Source organism: Cryptomeria japonica, chromosome 1 (genome assembly GCF_030272615.1).
Source record: "Cryptomeria japonica chromosome 1, Sugi_1.0, whole genome shotgun sequence".
NCBI lineage: Eukaryota > Viridiplantae > Streptophyta > Pinopsida > Cupressales > Cupressaceae > Cryptomeria > Cryptomeria japonica.
In genome coordinates, this window is record NC_081405.1 from 138,681,115 (window position 1) to 138,701,469 (window position 20,355).

Below are 20,355 nucleotides of genomic sequence, written 5' to 3' on the forward strand. Positions count from 1 at the left end.
AGGTGACCCCCACCTCTTGGGTTGACAACCTTATTGGTGGGAACCTTAAAAACCTTTACAACTTTGTAACCTATACTGTTAAAGTGTTTGATGAAGAGATTGATGTATTTGTCTCTAACAAACTCATGGATGAAGCTACTTTGAGAATGGAAAATTATCTTGTTCGTAAGTTCTTGTACTCTACACCTAATGTTGACTTAGTTCATCAATGGTCTACTAGTGTCTAGAAACTAAATGGAGTCAATGTACTATTTATGAAAATGTTGGCTTCTTTTGTTAGAATTGCAACAAGTTTGGCTAACTAGTGGATAAATGCCAAATCTCAGGTGCTAAAAAAGTGCAAAATACAAATAAAGAGGTTGTTGGGGAGTCCCTCTAGACCTCAAAAAAAGGTGAAGGGTTATGAAATACTAATTTTTATTCTAATAGATACCCCTCCTTTGAAGTATCTTGGTAAATCTCCTTAGGAGCCCCTCCAAGAAAACCCACTAGGCCAAAAGGAAAAAAATATCCTACTAGAATGATTAAGGAGAAAGATAAAGTGTTGGCCTCTCTTCCTATCAATATTAAGGATGGAGAGATCTCCTTTAAGTGATTGAGATTCATCAACAGAGTAAGATGGAAGTGAGTGAATAATCTCAAACAAAGTTTGATGGTCTATTATAAAAAGATATCCTTATGGCTCAAAAAATAGATGTTGGGGCCTTGATTGAGGAAGAAAACATTTTAATTGAAAATAATCCTACCTTAATTCCTAAAAAACAACCTAAAAATAGAGATAACAATGAGGAAGAGACAACCTTGGCTAAGGCCCATTTCTCAAAACTACAAGATTATTAGGCTCATCTATACTTCCAAAACTTTGTACAAGTTCTATTTCACTTGAACATAACTATAAAGACTCCTCTTCCTATAAAGGATGATGAAGCCTGAACTCTAGTGGGAAGGGAAGAAAAGGTTTACAAAAGGGTAGATGTGGGTAATGACTTAAGGCAAGGACAACTTTCCCATCATCTAACATGCTCAAGAAAATTAGCTAAGGAAATTTCTCTAGGTAAGCAATGGACCATGGATAACATCTTAGGATAAAAAATATCAAAAAAATGGAAGTGCTATCTTAGAATATAATATATTTGAATAACCCCCACAAGAAATTTTTTTTTTAATTATTTATTCTAGGCAATTAATTAGATTTGTGCCTAATCCAAGAAGTTGAAATTGCTCATTTGATTTTTGATAAAGTGGCTGAAAAGATCTATCTCTTGATAGAATTTTGTATTGAACTTGTTGAAGGTTCCTCAAGGGGCATTGCCACTATGTAGAATCCTTTGTCTCTAAAGGGAGCTAGAGTGGATCAATGTAAAAGTAAGTTGATGATTTCCATCTTTTTTCTGTCTTCTAATGAAAAATAGAATATGGTTAATGACTATACTCCTAATTAAAAAATAGAAAGAAAATTATTATGTGACTCTTTGTTACTAGTTCCATCTTATTAGTCATTGGATTCTAGTGAGATACTTCAATACCCCTCTATTCCCTTTAGGGAATGTTGGTGGCTTAGAAGACTTTATGGATATCATGATAGATCTTGTTGATTTATTAATGAGAACTAGTTAGATGGATGTTGAATTAAATGAGATTTGATTTAATTAGTCAAATAGGTACATGGAATTTAATTTTATCCATGTCAAACTTGATATATTCCTTATCTCTAATGACTGGAGTATCCTTCCTAAAATAACCCTCAAATATCTCTTTTGCGTGGTTTTTAACATAATCCCCTTCTTTTGGTGTAGGAAAACCTCCCAAGGTATGGTTATTATCCCTTCGGATTTAAAATAATATGGTATTCCCTTCAACACTTTAGAAAATCTCATATTGGAATTATTGTAATAAGGGCACCCCAATATATAGAGTTCTAGAAAATCTCTTATTCGAATGGATCTCTAGTAGGCTTTTTTGAAACCTCTAGAGGTCTTCACAAGGGGGATCATATTTCTCCTTTTCTATTTATATTAATGGTAGAAGTAGTGGGCAGGGATTGGAATAGAGCTCAATAGGATGGATTCATCAAAGACATCAAGATTACTAATGAATTCAAAGTTGTCTCTCACCAACAATTTGTAGATGACACGATGCTCTTTGGGCAAGCCGATAAGAGAGAAGCAATGAAGTTTAGAAATATTCTCAAACTTTACTCTAAAGATTTGGGGTAGCAAGCAAATCAGCTCAAATCAGAATTTTTCTTCTTTAATGTTCAACCATTGATCAAGCAAGAGATTTTGGATCTCTTGGGTTTTAAGGGAGGGAAACTCCCCTGCTTATATTTAGGTCTACCCTCAGAGAAGTGATTGAGAACCACCAAATTTTTGGACCCAATAGGTAAAAGAATGGACAAAATAATGGAGTCTTGGAAGAAAAAATGACTATCTTGGGCAAGTAGAGTAACTATGTTAAAGATATTTCTTTTTTCTCTGCCTATCTATTTAATGTCTGGTTTATTTCTTTCAATTGGAGCTAATATTAAGTTAGTGAAGAAAATGAGAACCTTTTATTGGTAAGGAATGGCTGAGAAAAAGAAATTATCTTTGGTTTCGTAGGATAAGATTTTTAGGCCTAAGAATTTGGGGGGTGTTAGCTTCAGGAAATAACTTTGGAAAAATAAACTATTAGGAGAAAAACTTGTCTAGAAGCTTTACAAAAATTCAAACTTGAAATGGGTTAGAATTCTAAAAGAGAAATATTTAGAAGATATGAGCATGGAAGCCATCTTTAGGTCTCAAAATCCTCCAAAAGGATCAAGGGTATGGAGTTTTTTTTATTAAAATGTAGAGAATTAATCTCATATCAAATTTTGTGGAATGTAAGAGATGGTCAAAAGGCTCTTTTTTGGACCGATTCTTGGGGGGGATATCATGCCTTAGATAAAATGATGAATATCAATAATATTAAGTTAATAAGTGAATGATTTTGGGGCATTTGTATAAGGGATTATATTGAATTTTTAGAACGGGGTCCTTTTTTGGGTTGGAAATGGAAAAAAGTTGTGGATTTCCCAGTTAGGAGAGAAGAATTAATGAAATTAAAGGACTAACTCAAGTAATTATAAATCAGATTCAGTGATTTGGATAGAGACTAACTCAAGCAATTATAAATTAAAAGATAGATATAAATCAATAATTAAGAAATAGAGTATTTAGAAAACAAAGATTCTAATTAAATTTTGCTGGGACAAAAAGTGTCTTCTCAAAGTAGGTTTTTTTGCTTAGGCAACCCTCCAAGGTAGAATTCCAACAGTTGAGTAGTTTAGGAAGTTAGGATTTGCAAGTCCTTCTATTTGTGTTTTATGAGAGCATAATGAAGAGACTATAGATCATATTTTATTGGCTTGCCCCTATGCCAATAGATATTGACAATGGTTATGTGCTAGATTAGGTTGGGTATCAGGATTCGGCTCTCCCAAATGATATTGTGAGAATTGTTTTCATGGTTAAAATTCATATGGGCTAATTAGGAAATAAGAACGATCATAGATCCTTAACTAATCAAACAAACTCAAACATAAACCAATAGAAATTAGATGCAAGAATTGAAAGCTTTAAACAAATTCAAACTCCCTATTCCAGATTTGTGCTTCCATTTTTCTTCTCTGAAATTGCGTGGGTGGCTCTCAGGTATTGCACTGAATTCCTGCATAAGATGGCAATTGCTTTGGAGAGTGTGATCTAGATTGATTTGTGAAAATGATGCTATTTATATAGATTTTCAACATAGAAGGGGGTGAGGATTTGAACTCAAGTTCTGATTGATAGTGAATTGAGATTCATTGATCAGTGAACTAGTCATGATCGACTTGTTAGCTTATTTGATTGATCTATTAACACGATTGATTGGAGAGATAAGTGGATTGATTGACTAGTCAAAAAAGGTTGAATTGGAGTGAATAGAGGTGATTGAAGAGTTAACTGATTTGATCAATTAGTTATGATTTCAACATGTGTTATAGGATTTTGGAATTGAATTTGATTTTCATTCTCAATTTGGATTTGAAGTTGGAATTTCGAATGTTGAAATGCACATGAAATTAACTAAAATTTAGAATTGGTGAAATATGAATTTGATGATTTGGAATTAGATGAAATTTATTGAAATTTGAATTTGGGGAATTGGAGAAATAAGTTAATTAATTTAAATAATTTAAATGAAATTATTTAAACATTAGAAATGTGATTAATTAAATAATAAAGATTATTTAATTAAGGAATTATCGTAATTAATTAAATAAATAATATTTAATTAATATTTAGAAAAGGGTTAATTAATTAATTAAGGAATAGAAACTGAATAATTAATAATGTTGAATGAGATGATTGAGGTAGTTTAGAAGAATAACTATTTTAAATAATTGAAGAATTACTTAATTAATTAGGACGAATGATTAATGAGAGATTTTTAGGTGTCTACAAGCATGTTTAAAAGTTGGTAAAGTCTATTTTCCTCAAGCTTATTTGGATCAATATGGATATCCTCTTCTTCTATACTTATTTGGAAATTTGGAAGGAAAGAAATAGAAGGAATTTTCAAGGGAAAAAATGCCTTAGGATGCCCTTTTCAATAAGATCGACACTACTATTGTGGAATTAGTAAATAGTAGACTTTCCAAATTTTGGTCCAATAAATCCCCATTCACTAGTTGGGATAAAAAGATGACTTGGATAATTGGTTTGGGTTGAAAATTTCTTCATTTGTTGGGAAAGGCAGAGAATCTTTCAAGAGAGCTAGAAGTCAAAGTGTTTGGAATCCTCCCAAACTTGGATGGTATAAGATGAATTTTGATGGGGCCTCTCGTAGAAACCCTAGAATCTAGGGAGAAGGTTGTATTATTCATTCTTGAGAAAGTGTGGTAGTAGTAAAGCAGGCCAAATCTTAGAAGTATACACTAATTATATAGCAAAAATCAAAGAAGCTATTGAAGGGTTGTTAATTTATAGAGAAATAAGAGTAATAAGGGTGGAAATTGAGGGGGGTTCAACAATAATCATTAATTCTCTTAGAAATGGTGACACTTCAAATTGGAGGTTGAGCTCTTTCTTACAGAGGGCTTTAGATATGTTAAAATTCTTTGAAGCATTTGCAATAAATCATGTTTATAGAGAAGTGAATTGTTTAGCTGATCAATTGGCAAATATGGGGAAAGATGGAATCAATAACAAAAAAATTAGTGACATAAGAATAATTTATAAGGAACCTCTAAAGAAGAAGTGAATCAAAGGATGATCTTAAGAAACACATTTTTTCTCCCAAATTATAACTTTAGTTGCTATTGTTTCATAAATTTCTAACTGTTGTGGACTCAAAATTTTTAGAAGAATGAGAGTAGTCCTCTCTAATCCAAAAGCAATGGAATGGATATATTTGAAGAATATCTTAAATGGTTTGCATCACAAAATTAGAATATTTCAAGGCCATAGGTTTCAAGATCTTCATTAAAGATTGTCAAAACTCCTTGGCATTCTTCAAAATTATATATTCTGGGCTTACAGAAGAAAATGGGTAGAAATTCAAATCTTGTCATTTTATCATTCTCTAGGAGATCTCAGAGGAGATTCTCCCAAGCAAGTGGTCAAAAGATGATCATTTCAAATGTGTGCTCGTAATAGTTGGCTTCATTTTTAAATAAAGAAAAAAGAAAATTTTGAAATGCCTTAGCTTCAAAATCTACTTTTGGCTATGAATAGGTATAAGAGATTGGTCTTTTCAAATTTAATTCTTATATAAGATCGGGTAAGATTCAAGTAAAGGGAGAAGGACTTTATTCTTTTTATTCAAGAAATTAATGTCTCTTTCCATAGGCATTGAGTCTTCCAAGAATTTTTGAAGTCGTAGCCATGAAGAGCATTTACTATGCATTGAATGTCAGAGATTGAGCCTTTCTCTAAGAATTTTCTTTGGGATTGAAGTTGTAATTACTTTGGTGAGGGTGGAGCAGAATCATTTTTCTTTTGTCTAAATATTTGCTATTTTTAGTGGAGGGAAGCTCTTTGAGATAAGCTTTTCAAATTTGGAGTCAATTTTGCATATTTTTTGGCACTCTGGTAGCATATATCAACACAAATAAGGTGGTATGATATCATAGTGGAGTTATGTTGGGTGTGGCTTCCTTAGCAAGTTTTATCCTAATTTTCCTTTTTCCTTCTTCATTCCACCGAAGTCTTTTAGAAGTTGTGAAGCTATTTCTTGCAAGTTGTTTGATTTGGGTTCTAATCGAGCAGAGGGTGGGATGGATTCCCCTATCCATTTGGTTGCCTCTTAAAGGTAAATGGCATTTTTGGGTGAGATAAAAGATAGATGCCTGCAAGAAGTGTTGAATTTGCATCATCCTATACTAGTTAGAGCTGTTAAAATGATTCTTGGTGAAGAGTTTTTGTAGACTAACCACAAATATAGAGTGAATATGGAGATCCCAACAACCTTTGTGGTGACACACCTTCATACAAGACTATCCAAGGACAAGACAACAGATCCTTGCAAGACAGTCTTCAAGGCTAGATTGTTGGGTCATTTGAGTAAGTCATAAGAAACATTGGTTATACTTTGACAATTCCACTCTCAAAGGACTACATGGTCATGATTAGGAATGTGAAACCACCTCCTCATTTTCCCATTCTCTACATCAAAGACAAGAAGCCAATCTAGGCTAGATATTTTGGGATTAAAGAGAATGCTAAGTTTCTATGGAATCTCTTTCATTTTACCAAGATTGAAGATAAGGGTTGGATTAAAGAATACCTAGAAGATGATGGTGTAGCTTTGTCTACTTCAAAAGAAAGAATCAACACTTGGGAGGCAAAGCTAGAAGAAATTATTGTGGAATTAGGGCTTGAGCCTTCAGAAGTATCAGTTTGCTTCCACTGTGTTCCTCTCCTTTAGTTTGCTCATGAGGTTGCCTCTAACAAAAGCAGGGTTCCTTTGGGATAATCAAAGGTGATCCCATCATCTAATTTGGGTCGTGGGTTAGTGGTTCCCTTATCTCCATCTCTAGTGACCTAAATCGGGTGTTTAAGTGTTCTAGTTTCTTCATTAGCATCTTAGGTTGGTTGTTAGGGTTATCTACTATTTTTGTCTATATTTGAAGATGTAGTCTTCAAACTATTTTATTGGTTTTGGTTTCTCCTACCTTGTTTGAGCATTTGACTATGAAGCTTAGATATGATTGTCTAGTTTTGCTTATAGCTACTTTTTCAATCTTTTGTAGACTATTTAATGTTTTTATATCTTTAATATAATACATATCGAAAATAGCCCTTTATTGATAAAAAAAAGCAAATTTTTTCTTTTTAATATTAAGAATATTTTAATTTAGTTATTTATACAAATATATGTGCTCAAATAATACATATTATTTTAGGTTTGATTTATATCTAAGTTTCTTTATTATTTTATTTGTTATTTAAATCTATTCTTCTATATTCAATTTAATTCTATTACTATTTATATACATTTCACAATCACTACATAAAAAATACTTTTTATAGTACCTTTTAGTAATTAAAAATATGTATTTTTTTATTTTAAAAATAGAATTATAAAAATTTCATGCTAGTACAAAATTCCATTCACTATTGAGCACACTTAAATGGAATGGCTTGATACAAATACATATGATCATGTTCGTCTAATACTTTTTCTTGTTATTTTTTATTTTTTACATAAATCTATTTCCCTCTATTCAACTCAATCCTATCCATTTATGAATTTGCCTTATTTTAGTGAAATTATTGTATTATCCATCCCTCCCAATTTGAATTGTGCAAATTTAAAATTTGAATAATTCTAATCAACACATGACAAAATAGAAGATCAAATCAAAGCTAGGGAGCAAGATTCTTCTCTTTTTATTTGATGCAGATCTTATGCCATTCAATTTGACAATAAAATTTTTTATTTTTCATATTTGTCTCATTGAATAAATAGTAAAACACATTGTTGTTAAAGTACTTATTTAGGGCAGGGTCCCATGGAGGGGGACTTCCTAAAAAATAGAGCTAGAGTTGCCTAGATTTTTAGGAATAGTTTAAAGTTGTTGGTCCCATGAATTTTGTGGTGCAATCCAACTTAAAAGTTTAAGCTCCAAAATTTTTAAGGACGCTGGTGGTCTCATGAACACAATACTTCTGAATATAGAGACCAAAATAAGTAGAGAATAAGTTTGTTCTCTCCAATAGGAGCTTCTATTTTTCAGAAAAAAAATTCCAAATAATCTTTGTAGCAATTTTCATTTTCCTTCATAAGACCTCCTCCTCCTAAAAAATTGAAATTTGAACCCCTCCATAAGACCCAAGGCTTAATCTAGATATCTTATCTGCAAATGTTTCTCTATTTTCACCTAAAAAAAACACAAACCTTCTCTTTTTAAAATTCTTTATCATTTACGTGTTTCCTGCAAGAGTTTTAAAAGTCTTTTTAGAACTTCTTCGATGTTTTTCCACTACGTGTTTCGCTCTCACAAACCTTCTCTTTTTAAAACTCTTTATCATTTACAAGTCTTTTTAAAACTCTTCATCATTTAAACCTTCGCTCTCACTTCGTCAGCTCGTGACGTGAGGATGCGACGCGGCAACAATGTCTACCTTTCAAATCTCGCGATGCTATCGGGATCCTTGATGACCACTTATTTCGTTCCCCATATGATAAACGTGAATTTTCATTCACCTGAATTTTAGGTGCATTCCATTGGAGTGCTAAGCACACGTGAAATTTGAGTCCCCTCTATCAAACTGTGTGAGTAAACCTTAGCCTATAAATACTAGATGAATGGCAAACGCTCAATTCACAAATCAAATCGCATCTTAGAGTAAAGTTCGTCTTTGATTGGTGATAATCGGGTGAAGCAGAGTTTTTCTTCTCTTTCCATTAGATGGAGAACACTTCTATATCCAACGCCTCTTCTACTTCGTTGCCTTCTATTGCAATTCTATGGAATGGACGAAACAAGGTTCTGAACGATCAGATCCATACTGATTTCGCAGCGCTGTTGTTGAATCCCACCATAGCCATCTTTCCCACTCTTGTCATTCTTGTCATTATATCTGTAATCATTTCCGGTTTAGTGAAGTCTTCGAAACACCAAAGTTCTGTGGCTTTGCCTCCAGGGCCGCAACCCTGGCCACTGGTTGGCAATATTCCCGAGCTGCTGTACAATGGACCCGGTTATAAGTGGGTTCACTCTCTCCTCCACACCTATGCTACCCCAATCCTGTGCGTTCGTCTAGGAAGCGTCCATGTCATTGCTGTTAATAGCCCTGACATAGCAAGAGAGTTCCTTCATAAACACGACGCTATATTTGCTTCTCGCCCCTTCACCATGGCCACTCATTACTGCAGCAGAGGATTTCTATCCACTGCCCTGGTTCCATGGGGAGATCAGTGGAAGAAAATGCGGCGTGCGCTTGCGTCGGAGGTGTTGAACACTTCACGCTTTAAGTGGTTGCATGGCAAGCGGATGGAGGAGGCCGACAATCTGATCCACTGGATATGGAACCAATGCACAGCTCAATGTCAAGCACAACCCAACGCTTTAATCAATATAAGAAGTGCTGTGAGGCATTACAGCGCAAATATGATTAAAAAACTCATCTTTAACAGGCGCTTCTTTGGAAATGGAAGTGCTAATAAGGATGGAGGCCCCGGTGCAGAGGATGAAGAGTACGTAGAAGCGGCATTCAAGGCGTTGTCTCTTTTGTTTAATATGTCCGTCTCGGATTACATGCCGTGTTTGAGGTGGCTTGACATCGGAGGCACTTCGAGAGCCATGAAAAAAGCCATCCAGATCATAAACAAATATCACACACCACTCATCGAAGAAAGATTTCGCTGGAGGCGCGGATGTAGCTCTTTAGAGGAACCGCAAGACTTGTTGGACGTCATGATCTCTATAAAAGACTCCTCAGACGGCACTCCCTTGCTCAGCTCGGAGGAGATCAAATCTCAAGCGTCGGTAATTATTATTAATTAGTATGTCCATATTTGAAATACAATAATAATCTATATATTTGAATCAAAGTAGCGCTAACCTAATTATGTGCAGGAATTGACACTGGCAACAGTCGATAATTCGTCGAATGCTGTAGAATGGGCTTTAGCAGAGATGCTGTTGCAGCCGGAGATAATGCAGAAAGCCGTGGAGGAGATCGACAGAGTGGTTGGCAAAGACCGGTTGGTAGAAGAGTCAGACCTTATGAAGCTGGTGTACGTGAAAGCGTGCGCAAAGGAAGCGCTGCGTTTGCATCCGGCAGTACCTTTCAACGTTCCTCACATGTCGATGGAGGACAGCACAGTGGGTGGGTACCACATTCCCAAGGGCACTCACGTAATACTGAGCCGTGTGGGATTGGGGCGTAACCCTTGCGTATGGGAAGACCCTCTGCGCTACTGTCCCGATCGTTTTATGAAGGATGGCAGTGTTGAGCTGAGCGACCCTCAACTACGCCTCCTTTCTTTCAGCACGGGAAGGCGGGGATGCATGGGAGTTGCTTTGGGCACTTCAATGACAATCATGCTCTTGGCCCGCCTGCTTCACTGCTTCCACTGGTCCACTGCTTCCGTGGCACCCATTCACCTTCAAGAAGGTCCGGATGATCTGTTCATGGCCACCCCTCTCCATGCAATCGCAACCCCTCGCCTTCCTCACCACCTCTATCCATAAATTTGTCCCTTTACGTTCGCTAGCTTAAATATTTTAAATCACAGTTATGTTCCATATTTTCATTCCAAACATCTAGTGTGGGATTTAGGTTTATGTATTAAGATTTATGTTGATGCAGTTTGAAATTTTAATGTTCTATCTCTATTAAATCGAAAAATTATATTTCAAATTTTGTAAGTGAACTAAAAGTCAGTATTAATTTAGTAGAAATATTTAGTAACATTTATGGGGGTTTATTGTTCATGATATTAAAATATATTTATTGATTAAATGTATTTAATTATTATTTCAATTTTAAGGTGTTGTTTTATTTTTTAAATATTAAATTAAAATAATGAACTCATTATTATATATGAGATTGTTTTATATGGAGAGTAAAGATAGATATTGATAATATTATTTATAATCATAGATTTTTTTAAAAAAGTCAAAATTTCATATATGCATAATTTGTAGAATATGATCGATTTGATTACTTAATTAATTTTGCAAACCTTAAATCATGCATATAAGAAAAAAATAGAGATACTTAAACCATAAAAAATAAAATAATTTTCAAGTCCTTACACTGAATGATGTCACTTGTACATTTTATGAGAGTTGGAGTATTTATAATCACTCATTTGATTTTTGAAGTCACATGAATTAAAATGAATTTATGAAAAATTGCTCGACAATTATTTTCTAAAAGAAATTAAATAGATAATTTCTTTGAAGTATTAATTTTTTTACATTGAATATATAGGTGTTACAACAAATCGCTCAATAATTTAATAAATATAAGAAAATTCATATTTTAATATAATAACTATTCTAATCAAAAGGCAAGCATTGAATTACTTACATCTATCCACTACCTACACAAAACAATTCCAAACACCCCCCTTATTAGTTGTAGTTCAAGGAGAGAAGAACTTTTTGTGTGAACTCAAACATATCATCACTTTTAAATACTTAGAATTAGTAGTGGGAATAGTTGAACACTACACTAGTATAATCAGATGTAGTCTTATTGAATTATCAACCAAGGATAACAATACAATTATCTATTATCCTTCAATGTGAGCAATATAGATACATAGTACTAACAACATATAGTTTGTCAAAAATGTCTACACTTCATAGCAAAATTATTTTGAAATTATGAGCGCAAGAGAGAGCAGAAGTAGGGAATGAGCTAGGGTTTAAGGGGAGGTTGTAGATGATTTAGAGGATGGTGATAGTGATGGAGACCCCTTGCCTCGACTTTTTCTAGCTCCCTTCAACTTTTCTTGCCTTGTGTTGGCTTGTTGTGGGCATTGCGGCTTCTTGCACTAGTGGAATATTCCTATTGGTGGCTGGAGTGGTAGCTAGTGGGATGTGTAGTCCATCCCATGCATTTCCCTATGGATCTCTTTCAAATGGGCACTTGTACGTGGGATGTTCTTGGTCATGTGGTCTCTTGGCATTCCTCCTCTCTGGTGCCTCACTTCCTCTTGCGAGCTGGTGCAGTGCTACTTGTGGTTCCTCTTTATGCAGACATATAAGTTTTTATTTTTATTTTTAAGAAATTGTATTAAAAAATTCATAATTAAGTGTTTGCTTGCCAAATAACTACAAGGAAGTTGTTGCATATTTGGGCATGTGTCATCTACATATATTGAGAGTTTCAATATTTTTTTTTAATATTTGGCTTGTACTTATGTTTTTTTTAATATTGCATATAAGGAAAGAAGACTATTACAAAAACATTTACGGTTTTTCAACCTGGACAGCATGTCCAACCTTCACACATTTACCAGTTTTACCAAGAAGTATAAATAGAGATGTAAAAATTTATACATATAATGCGTTAATGCTTAATTCAAAAAAGGAGCCACTATACGGAGCATCGGTCCATGAAGTATGTTAGTTATCCTTGAATAATTTGCTCCTGCGAAGCATCCATCTATGCAGTCCAACCCTTGGGGCCCTCCATCCACATGGCTGATTCTTCGTCAAGGAGTTTTGTGAGCATCTAAATCTAATCTTGGATAGGGTCTCACGCTCTGACCACCTCTGCTCGTAGGGTCTCCAGAGCCAGGTCCCCCTCTTTCTTCCCTTTGAGTGTCCTCTTCCATTTATATCCATTCTCCAGCTCATGAAGGAACATCCTTGCATTTCCATCCTTTATGAATATGAAGAACTTATTCTTTTCTACATTCATCGTTACTAATACTTGCAACAGAATTCGATGAAGGGTGAGTCCACAAAAAGACTCAGTAAGGGCCCTACTTGATCCTTGAAATTTATCTTCATTTCTTAATTTCCAAATGTGCCATAAAATCTTAGAAGTAAGAACATACTAGAAAAGGTTAGTGTCCTTTTTTAGATCTTTAATATATCCAATTATAACATCAAGAACAGTAAATTGAATAGGAAATTGAATACCAAATAATAACCAAATTTCTTTAGCTATGCTACAATAAAAAAAATATGTTTAACTGAATCACAAACCCTACAAATATTACAAATATCACTGTTGTTATGATCTTTTCTAATTGGTAACCTGTTTAAAATAAACAACCATTTAAAAAATTTCTCTTTAGGAGCAATAGGGCTACTCCAAATCCTATTGAACACCTTCTACCATTGTTTAACTGAAAAATATGCAAACCACAGCTTGTTAGCATGGGAAATTATTATTTCATCATAAGTTAAGGTCTTATAAATAACACTAGTTTAAACATTAAGAACTGAGATGGCATTATTCCACAAAAGATCCTTCCAAAATTCTATATCATTATTGCATTTCTTGGGCAAGAGCTTTTCACAAGCTTTCTATAACATACTATGTGTGCAATTATGGGAACTTAGAAGGTTAAATTTATCTCTAAGGGTATCCCAATCCAATAGCCTATCATCCTTAATAATATCTTTAAAGCAGCAGATGCCTTTTGCCGCCCATGCTTTAGCAGAGCACCCCTGAGTAAGGGCCAAGGGTTTGGATAAGTGCAAGAGGTTCCACCAAATGGATCTAGTCCCATGGATAAACTCACTGTTGCTCACTCTAAAATTGTTGATGAAGCGCTTAATACTACTCCAGGCCTTCTAGATAGATTTGAAGACATTGGACCCTTGTACTGATACCTCAAAGTCTCCAACCACAAGGTCATAGAAAGGGAGGGATTTCCAAGTTTTGGCCTTCTTTGCTACGATCTTCAATATATTATTCCTAACCTGCACTTTCCACAGTTGATTCCCATCAAGAGCCTAGAAGATCCACTTTGCTACAAGAGCAATCCCTTGGATTCTCAAGTCCTTAAGTCCTAGCCCTCCCAGGCTCTTGTCCTTATGACACCATTCCCATTTAACAAAATGCATCTTCTTTTTACCTTTTCCATCAGACCACAGGAAGTTCCTGATGGTTTTCTATATTTCTAGGATCTAGTAATTAGAGAACATCCATACTGATGAATAATAAATATTGTAAGAAGATAGAACTTTTTGGCAAACTTGCATTCTTTCGGCAAGTGAAAGATATCTATTATCCCATCTGTTAAGTTTTTTTTCTATTTTGGTTTTAATCCATTGCCACATTTCTTTGAGGGATGGGGATATTGCAAATGGAATTCCTAGGCACCTGACTATCTTTTTAGGTCCTCCCCATTGAATCCCAAACTGCTGCAACCAATCCGGAGGTTGCTCCTCCCATCCAAGCATGGTAGATTTTCTTTGTGAAACTTTAGCTCCTGAAATCTCCCCTAGAAATTTGATTTTACCTTCTAGGGCTTCCAAGTTATGTTTGCTGATATCTAAAAAGAGTGTTATGTCATCACAAATTGTGCATTGATTAATTCTTCCCCATTTAGAAGTAGGATTCGTTGAACTTTAGGAGAGATAGTAGAGTCTCTAAGAATGTAGAACAGGGCATCAGCTGCAATAACGAAGAGAGCAGGGGCTAAGGGGCAACCTTGTCTGATGGACCTGCCTAGAGAAATGTTTTGTGTCATGGATCCATTAACCTCAACCTAAGCTGGAGCATCTTTCAGCAAAACCATAATCCATTTATAGAATTCTATTGGAAAACCAAAAGCTTCTAACATAGTCAGAATAAAGCCCCATTCTACCCTGTCGTAAGCTTTTTCAAAATCTAGGAGAAAGATGGCTACGTTTTGTCCTAAAGTCCTCACCCATTCCATGGCATCCCAGCTGGTAATTAAATTTTCCAGTATATATCTTCCTTTGATAAAACCTGTTTGAGTGGAGCAAATAAATTTAGGGAGAATGTTTTCCAATCTAATCGCTAGAGTTTTGGCCAAGATTTTTTAGGAAACATTAAGGACTGCTATCGACCTCCAATTTTTGATAAGGGACTTGTCCCCATCCTTAGGAAGTAGTTTGATAATCCCACTGTTAATTTGTTCCCCTAGAGAGCCAATGCTAAAGGCCTCAGTGTAAATCTCATGTAGGTCATGACTCACCCAATCCTCATTGGATTTATAGAATTCTATCGTTAGCCCATCCGGTCCTGGAGATTTGTCATTATTCAGGGTATTAATGGCACTTTTTACTTCTTGTAGAGTGATATGCCCTTTTAATGCTTGAGCATCTGCTTCTGAGATTTTAGGAGGAATAATCCTTCTGCACTTTTCTCTTGCTTCCCAAGAATTAGTAGAGTCTTTGGATGAGAAAAGACCTTTATAGAATTGGAAGAATGCCTCCTTGATATCTTCCAAGTCCTTAACTTCTCTATTTTCTACCCAAATCCTACCAATTTTTTCTCTACACTGCTTCTATTTTAGCATATTAAAGAAAAATTTGGATCCTTTGTCCCCAAATTACATCCAATGTGCCTGAGCCCTGATTATGGCCCCTCTGGTCTTATTTTGCTAATGTTTTCTGAGTCTATCCCTGGCCAAGGCTACCTCATGGGTAAGTTCAATACTGCTTGGGTTGTCTTGAATCTTAACTTCACACAAGTGGAAGTTTTCAGCTAGATTTTTCTCTTTCCATCTAAAATCCCTTGCTTTCTTTTGCCCTATGGTTTGAAGCAGCACTTGCCAACTATCCACATTTTGGTTCCATCTTTCCACACAAGATTTCAACAACCTATTCCTTCTGTTAAACATCCTGACAATATTAACCACACTCAACACATCTGCATCTAAGAGAATGCTGGAATTTAAAAAGAACTTATCCTTTGGAGTTTCCTGGCTCTTAGGGTAGTCCTTGAGTCTAACCTGACAGATGATAGGATGATGATCTAAAAGAGTGGTCAGAAGAACTGATATAGGACTGCCATTATTGCCTAGGTCAAAGGAGAAATGGTCTTTATTAGCATAGAACCTATCAAGCATACAAAAGATCTTGTGTTTCCCACTCTAGAAGTTGCATCATGTATACCAAATTTCAGAGTTATCTTTCTTTTTGCAGAACAGAGGGTCAAATAGTTTTTTCTGGTTTTTCATTCTTTCCCAGTGAATTTTCTCCATCCCTTTCCATTCCAAAGGCTTACCTCCATACTTGTCTTCCTGAGTTTCAACCATATTAAAATCACCTCCTACCAACTAGGGGATATCTGGTAATGTGGCTATCCAATCCCATAATGCAGTTCTATCCTTGTAATCATTGGGGCATAAATGGAACAAATTCCAAATCTGACTCCATTACTGTCTAGGGACACCCAGACCACTCTGTTACATGGTGAGCATCCTTGGCTTACTATGCTCTCCTTCCATCTGGGGTTGATAAGAATTCCAACACCTCCTCTACCTTTGTCATGATTTGAGGAGATCTTGATAGAGTCTTTCCATATAAAATCTAGGTTGACATCCAGGGTAAACTTTACAGCCTTGAGTTCTGGTAGCATAATGAAGTCTACATTATTATGCTGATTAACAAACCTTCTGACCAATTGTTTCTTATCTGGAGATTCTAGACCTCTAATGTTCCAAGAGATGCACTTCATCTAGGATCGGAGTATTGATTTATTCTTTGGATGCTTTAAACTTGTTAAAGCATCTCAAGAGGTCTTTCTTCTCGAGAGGTCTTTCTTCTCCTCATTAATCCTTCTATTAATGGAGCCCCTATTTTTGGATCCCAGAGGCCTACCCTTTCTTCTCCTAGGTATTTCCTTAGGATTTTCAGTATCCGTAGTCCACTCTCCTTCATCTCCTAGACACTCTTCTCCTTGGTCTTCCTCAACTAATTCAGACTCCTTCCTAATGATCCCCTGACTGGGGGTCTCCAAAGTCTCAACACAAGACTCCAAAGCCTTCAAACTAATTGGGAGGTCTAGAGTAGCAAAATCACAAGATATTGGATAAGTACCATCAGCCTTAGGGTCAACAACAATGACCTCGATCACACATGACTCTTCAAGCTCTACAAACTTCTTGGGGGGAATGACAAAGATTGAATCAGGAATGGGCTCAGATTGAGAGGAGAGCTCAACCTTGGAGGTGAAGGGAGGATCCTTTAATGGAATCTCCTTGAATGAGACATCAATTTCTGTCGAACTTCTTTGAGAAGTTAAATTCATCAACCCAACCTAGCCCCCTCCCAAACTCAACTCACTACTCACACCGACTCTATCCTTAGGGTTATGAGCACCAGGGTTATCACTACTAGAGGTTAGGCTAGAGAATTTCATTTTTTGGGGGACCTCAAGACCATCATCTTCCATAGGAGATGTTAAGTTGTTGTCCAGATTAGTCTTATTAGTTAGATTACTAAGACCATTTGCCCTAATTTTTTCCAATGCTAATTGTTGTGCATTTTTTCTCCTTCTTTTCTTAGGGTTTTTCCCTACAATCTGAAATTCCTCCCGTGGATTCTCATTTATCTGCTTTAGAGCATTGGAGATTGCAGAATGGGGGGTGGGGGGAACACCAGATCTACCAGAATTGAACATTTCTCCATCTTCCAAGGATTTAGAATTTTCCCCTTTTAACAGGTTATTGATTTTTTTACTAATACCTCTGAGCTTATCCATATTCGAGATCATTTCATGAATAGGTGACAGTTGTCAGATTGATTGCGAGGTCTATCTGAGCCCTTAGTTTTATTAATAATTGGGCAATTCCTATGGATATGCCCTTCTTTCCTACATAAAAAGCAGGCATTCACCCCACCAAGGATTTCAATAGGGAGAACCACGACTTCGTTTTCAAGATTAATAATAACCATATTGGGGAAATCACACCCATGATTAAGTGATATCAAAACCCTAGCATCTAAATGAGGAATAAGCGAGGACGAGTTATCAACCCGAATAGCTTTGCCTATCAGTTCTAGTATTTGGGGTATGAATTTCCATAAAAGCGGAGGCACCTCTCAGATTAGAACCCATCTAGGGCACAAGAGTGCAATAATTTCTTCATTAACCACTTCCGGTGTCCATTCTAGGGCACGAAATGTGCATTTTCCAACAGACCAGTATTGTTTATTAAGCACTTATTTCTGCATTTTATGATCTTTAAAAAAAATAACAAACAATCCTTTTTAAATGAGTCTATAGAATGATACCAAATAACCTAATTTAGTATTCCAAACATTCCTAATCCAATCATCAATGAATTTACGAGCAGGGCATTTATCCAAATCCACAGTAGCAAAGAAAATTGCAGTATCTCTAAGGCTATCCTTTTCCATATTAATTTCTTTACACATTAATTCATTAGGAGAGATGGAGATAGATTCCCGGGCTGAGTGAGGGTCCTTACCTTCTCTATAGGGGCTACCATTAGAGTTCAAGACAAACCTCGCACCTTCGATGATAGAGGGAGAAGATGAAGTAACTATATCCTTGAATGACTTAGGTTTAAATGGGGCTTTATTGTTAAGTTTTGCAGTGCCTCTAGAAGAGCTCTCCATTAACTAGCATTAATCGCCCACACAAGGGAAGGTAGAGAGAAGTGACGGTGAGGAGGAGGCCCTACACACAAGACAATTAATGAACTTACCTACATGGGAGGCCTGTGTACAACCCCACATCAGCGCCTATGACCTGCTTGTACTTATGTTCCATAGACATACACATTCTTTTTATTTTTATTTTTTCTAAAATTTTAGTACTACTAAATTCAAATTTCAAATTTTCATCATATAGATTTAGTTTTTTTCCAAAAAACAACTAGTAGCTTAGAAAGTATATTCAGATTTCTAAAAATTTTGTTCTTATATATTTCCAAATCATGTTAATAACCTATTCAAATAAAAATAATAAATGATCATTATTTTTTTAATATTGAAAATTTAGTTAAATAATGTAGCACATGTCATTAAAATCTATTCTACTTAGAAGAAAAACTGTAACACATTTTTTAGGATAGGTGTACTCGAAAATCAGCCATCAACTATCTACACAAATGTTACTCATTTTTTATGATTATTATATGACTGCTATTATTTTATTTTGATTTATTTACATCATGTATTGTTCACAATTGAATGTTTATTTATTTTACTTTAAATCATATCGGTATTCACCCTAGCTTTTCCTCATTACTTGTGTGTTAATGTTTATTTAAATTGTTTAACATTACTTTAGAGTTGAAAATTATCTTTCTAATAATACTTAGAAAAATGAAAAGCTAAATAATTAACTTTAAATATGAATGACTTGAAAAGGAATTATCCTTCCAATCATTTGAATTGGAGTTTTATCAAACTAAAATTTAAGACACAATCCTTGTTATAATATAAATAAGTTGACTTATATAAAAACATACATTTTAACACATGTTTGATTCTAAATAATTAAAAGTTAATCCTTAAGATATCCTAACAAAATCATCAATAAAATATTTCATCCTAGAAATCAACAAATCATAGCTAAACAAGAGATGCATAGCGTCAAGTTCCTGCCCAAAGTGTAGTGTGGTTGTTGATGGTGATGGAGTGAGAGTAATGGCGAAGGAGTCAGTGGAGTGCTTAGACTTTGGATGTGTTGGCACAATAGGCTAATAGAAGTAGACATTTTAGAAGGATAGTGTTTGATTAATAGTGTCCTATTCCACAAAAAAAGCATTTGATTGTGTCTATTGCAATCAAGTACAACAAATATAATTTAACAAATGTAATTTAATAACTCATTTTATGATTCATAGAAATTTGTTTAATTTGAATCGCTGAGATTTATGGATGATTTATAGGTACTATAGTAATGCCTATATTCTAGGAAGCTGAGTATTTTATGTGAATAAAGTCTAAGGAACTATATTAATTGGGATAGTTATTTGGGAGTATTTGTTGTCACCCTCATTACTGCATATTTGATTTACATTTGGGGGATTGATTCAATAAACTATAAAGTGGTCATTGATCACATTTTTAGACTAGAAGATTTATCTTAGCTCTCATCCTTGATTACAGAATTCAGATCAGCAACATGAGCATGCAAGTTGTAGGTTACTTAGGAGGAGAGAGGGAGATAGAGGTAGATATGAAGATAGAGTGAGAGAGGAAGAGGGAGATAAATAGATGGAGAGATGTATATGGGATACAAAGGGAGTGAGGAAGGGAGATATGAAGAGAGATAGAGAAAGGGAGAGATATAGGTAAATGAGAGATAGAATGGGGGGGAGGAAGACAAAGAGAAAAGGATAAAAAATAGAGAGAAGTAGAGATAGACAAATACAAATGGAGAGGGGGAAAGAAACAAGAGATATATATATAGAGGGATAGGG

General features: G+C 35.1%; 1 protein-coding gene across 1 annotated transcript; it reads left to right on the top strand.

Annotated features, from left to right (window-relative positions):
• The first annotated feature begins 8,917 nt into the window (after positions 1 to 8,917).
• On the top strand, positions 8,918 to 10,880 carry LOC131033536 (tryptophan N-monooxygenase CYP79A68). The gene is made up of 2 exons (XM_057964765.2): positions 8,918 to 9,997; positions 10,088 to 10,880. The coding sequence occupies exons 1-2, from the start codon at positions 8,918 to 8,920 to the stop codon at positions 10,703 to 10,705; spliced, it is 1,698 nt and encodes a 565-aa protein (XP_057820748.2). The 3' UTR covers positions 10,706 to 10,880.
• The last annotated feature ends 9,475 nt before the right edge of the window (positions 10,881 to 20,355 follow it).

Bases quoted from the DNA above. Each gene is read 5' to 3' on its own strand.
- LOC131033536 (XM_057964765.2), top strand. From the start codon at position 8,918: ATGGAGAACACTTCTATATCCAACGCCTCTTCTACTTCGTTGCCTTCT. The intron at 9,998-10,087 runs GTAATTATTATT...AATTATGTGCAG, and splicing joins AGATCAAATCTCAAGCGTCG to GAATTGACACTGGCAACAGT.